This window comes from Nanorana parkeri, unplaced genomic scaffold, assembly GCF_000935625.1.
Source record: "Nanorana parkeri isolate BGI_ZX_2015 unplaced genomic scaffold, ASM93562v1 scaffold81, whole genome shotgun sequence".
Taxonomy (NCBI): Eukaryota; Metazoa; Chordata; class Amphibia; order Anura; family Dicroglossidae; genus Nanorana; species Nanorana parkeri.
In genome coordinates this window covers 660,069-663,242 of record NW_017306349.1, presented here as the reverse complement: position 1 = coordinate 663,242, position 3,174 = coordinate 660,069, and the positions used below count along the sequence as shown (strand labels likewise).

The 3,174-nt window shown below is 45.1% G+C and overlaps 1 protein-coding gene across 1 annotated transcript in view; it reads right to left on the bottom strand.

The window, feature by feature from the left end:
- GABRA3 (gamma-aminobutyric acid type A receptor alpha3 subunit) overlaps positions 1-3,174 on the bottom strand; it is a 25,600-nt gene that overhangs the window by 7,524 nt on the left and 14,902 nt on the right. The window contains exons 3-5 of the mRNA XM_018576994.1: positions 2,083-2,204; positions 927-994; positions 369-589 (exon numbers count right to left, since the gene is read on the bottom strand). Of these exons, the coding sequence (XP_018432496.1) occupies positions 369-589; positions 927-994; positions 2,083-2,204 (411 nt within the window). The remainder of the gene's footprint in view (positions 1-368; positions 590-926; positions 995-2,082; positions 2,205-3,174) is intronic.

The window sequence follows — 3,174 nt, the reverse complement described above, 5'->3', positions numbered from 1 at the left end:
AAAAAAAAGTAAATAAGATAAATAGAAAAAAAAATGAAATTGATAAAAAATGATTAAATAAATAAAAATTAAAAAAATAAGAAATAATTAAATAAAAAGTGATAAAAAAGTTAAAAAAAAATAAAGAAACAGTAAAAAAAAAATTGAAACTAACCCCGCTAACCTTCCATCTGGTTGCCATTCCTGGCCTTGGGGCGGCAGGGAGAGTAAATCCTGCCGATGTGCCGATCTGCCCCTGGTCATACCAGGCCTAGATCTGCATGACAAGGAACCTGCGACGTCCTGCGGAGTGCATGACGCCTCATGAGCCTGGTCACATGACACCTCTATGGACAGTGATACAACATCCACATCCAAGGACGAGTCACCTCATGGTGTACAGCAGGGTCCCATTGTAGGTGAGCCTCAGCAGCTTGTTGGGTGTTGTCATATTGTGAGCCACTGACTTCTTTCCGTTGTGGAAGAAGGTGTCCGGGGTCCAGATCTTGCTGGCCAGCAGGTTGTTCAGGGGCAGGGTCTTTATAGGCCCGTCGAATTTCAGCCGCTCGTCCAGCCAGCTCTGTCGAAAGAAGACATCTATCGTGTACTCCTAAAAGAGGAAGGGGTCAAGAGAGGTCAGTACAAACAAATTGAGACACACATGGGGTCTATTTATAACCAATTCACAGAGCCATTGGCCCGACGAATCTTTCTGAACGCCGCTTCTGTGCGAATAGACCCAAAAACAAACCTTCTTTGGTATTTTCTTTTCAGGTCGAATGGTTTGAGATGTGATACCTCATTGTGGCCACTGGATGGAGATGAAGAGCACAGGAAACAAATGCTTATTTCTCCAGCGCAACAGCTCCATCTAGTGGCCACAATGAGGTATTTCATCTCAATACACTTGGCTTGAAAAGAAAATATATCCAAAAACGTTCACTTACCATGTCCGTGTCCGACACGGGGCCGAAGCTGGTGACGTATATTTCGGTCTTCACTTCCGTCACTGATTCTGAAAAATTAGGAAGTGATTATATTCATAGAAAACTGTGTAGCTTCTAGCGAATATTACATCATACAAATACATTACACATCATATATCAGTGCCTGCTCACCTATAGCTCTGCACGGGATTGGATTCATTGTGTGAACATTATCAACTCCTTTAGTAAATCTGCCTCATTGTGTCAGAATTCTGATTCACTAAAGGCAAATAGGTTGTTCACATGGCAGGGGAATCATTCCCTCAGATTAGTGAATGAGGTGAAGCTCTGCTGACTTTCATCATCCAATTACTTGCAAGCAAAAGTTACAATTTTTTGTTTATATTCCTTGCCCGGGATTGGATATTCGTTGCAGAGTGAAACTTCCCCACATTCACCAAGCTAAGTGCTAATTCCCTTCCATGGTGAAACTCGGCCACATTCACCAAGCTAAGTGCAAATTCCCTTCCATAGTGAAACTTCGCCACATTCACCAAGCTAAGTGCTAATTCCCTTGCAGAGTGAAACTTCCCCACATTCACCCAAATAAGTGCAAATTCTCTTTCAAAGTGAAACTTCGCCACATTCACCAAGCTATGTGCAAATTCCCTTCCATAGTGAAACTTCGCCACATTCACCAAGCTATGTGCAAATTCCCTTCCATAGTGAAACTTCGCCACATTCACCAAGCTATGTGCAAATTCCCTTCCATAGTGAAACTCCCCCACATTCACCAAGCTATGTGCAATTTCCCTTCCATAGTGAAACTTCGCCACATTCACCAGGCTAAGTGCAAATTCCCTTCCATAGTGAAACTTCCCCACATTCACCAAGCTAAGTGCAAATTCCCTTGTAGAGTGAAACTTCCCCACATTCACCAAGCTAAGTGCAAATTCCCTTGTAGAGTGAAACTTCCCCACATTCACCAAGCTAAGTGCAAATTCCCTTCCAAAGTGAAACTTCGCCACATTCACCCAACTAAGTGCAAATTCTCTTTCAAATTGAAACTTCACCGCATTCACCAACCTAAGTGCAAAGCTTCACCACATTCACCAAGCTAAGTGCAAATTCCCTTCTGTAGAATGTTCCCCATAATGAAGAATCGTCCTCTCCTTACCCCCCAGCCCCGGCCTGAGCCGGTTGTCATATCCGTCCAGAAGCCTGTCCAGGATCCGGGTGAATAAGGTGATGTTGTCCTTGCTGTCATCAACCACTTCGGGGGCATGTTTGGGAGACAACCTGAGAGATGAAGAAACGCGTCACATACGCCGGGCCGGTACTTCCTGGTGTAACCAATGATGTGTTAGAAGGATAGGAGATTCCTGTTGTCACTCGGCAGGGAACCCGGACATGGCCCAATTCTCACCCAATGGTTATAGATGGGGATGCACCAATAGCGCCGGTACTCGCCGATACTGAATACCGATACCGGAAGTCCCATTAAGGAAGCCAGGCGGCGTGTGTTCTTTTTCATATTCACTATGAGTTCTATCCCGGGAGTGGGGACACTCGGTAAGATTTTAGAAAAGGAATTTGGGCTTTGCAAAAAAAAGTACAACAAAGCAAAGTCCAAGAACATAAACTGTAAAGCTGAACTGGGACCTCGTTCACTGGGTCAACCACCCCTTTCCCAACCATAGCCGGTCTCCATGTTTCCTCACCTCAAGTATAGGCTCACCTTGTATCCATAGGAACAAGAGAAGACTCGGCCCAACCTAATCTTTTACTCAACATTGAACTTCACACAGCAGTTCTATTGTTTGCAAAATTAAGGTAAATTATGTGTTGGTTGGCTGGCCTGGTTCGAATTCACTGCACACAAGATGGGTCATCGGAGGTCAGTCCCCTTCCACTTGGGTTGCTCCAGCTATCCTGGCTCTGCTCTACTAGGAGGAGAAGTTCTGCCTTTGTCCTCGAAGGAGAAGCCACATGGTGGATCTATTACATCTTTCCAGATCCGGACCAATTTTTCTCACCAGGACCCTAAAGAGACTTGACTATTGTGAATCTTTACCTGACTCTATGAAGAGTGGTGAGGCGCCGTTACTGCTTACTAGCAATGAAATCCTGGCAGAGGCTACCCCTCATCACCCCATCACCCCCATAACCCTTCATCAACCCATCACCCCCATAACGCCTCATCAACCCATCACCCCATAACCCTTCATGAACCAATCACCCCCATAACCCCTCATCACCCCCTCACCCC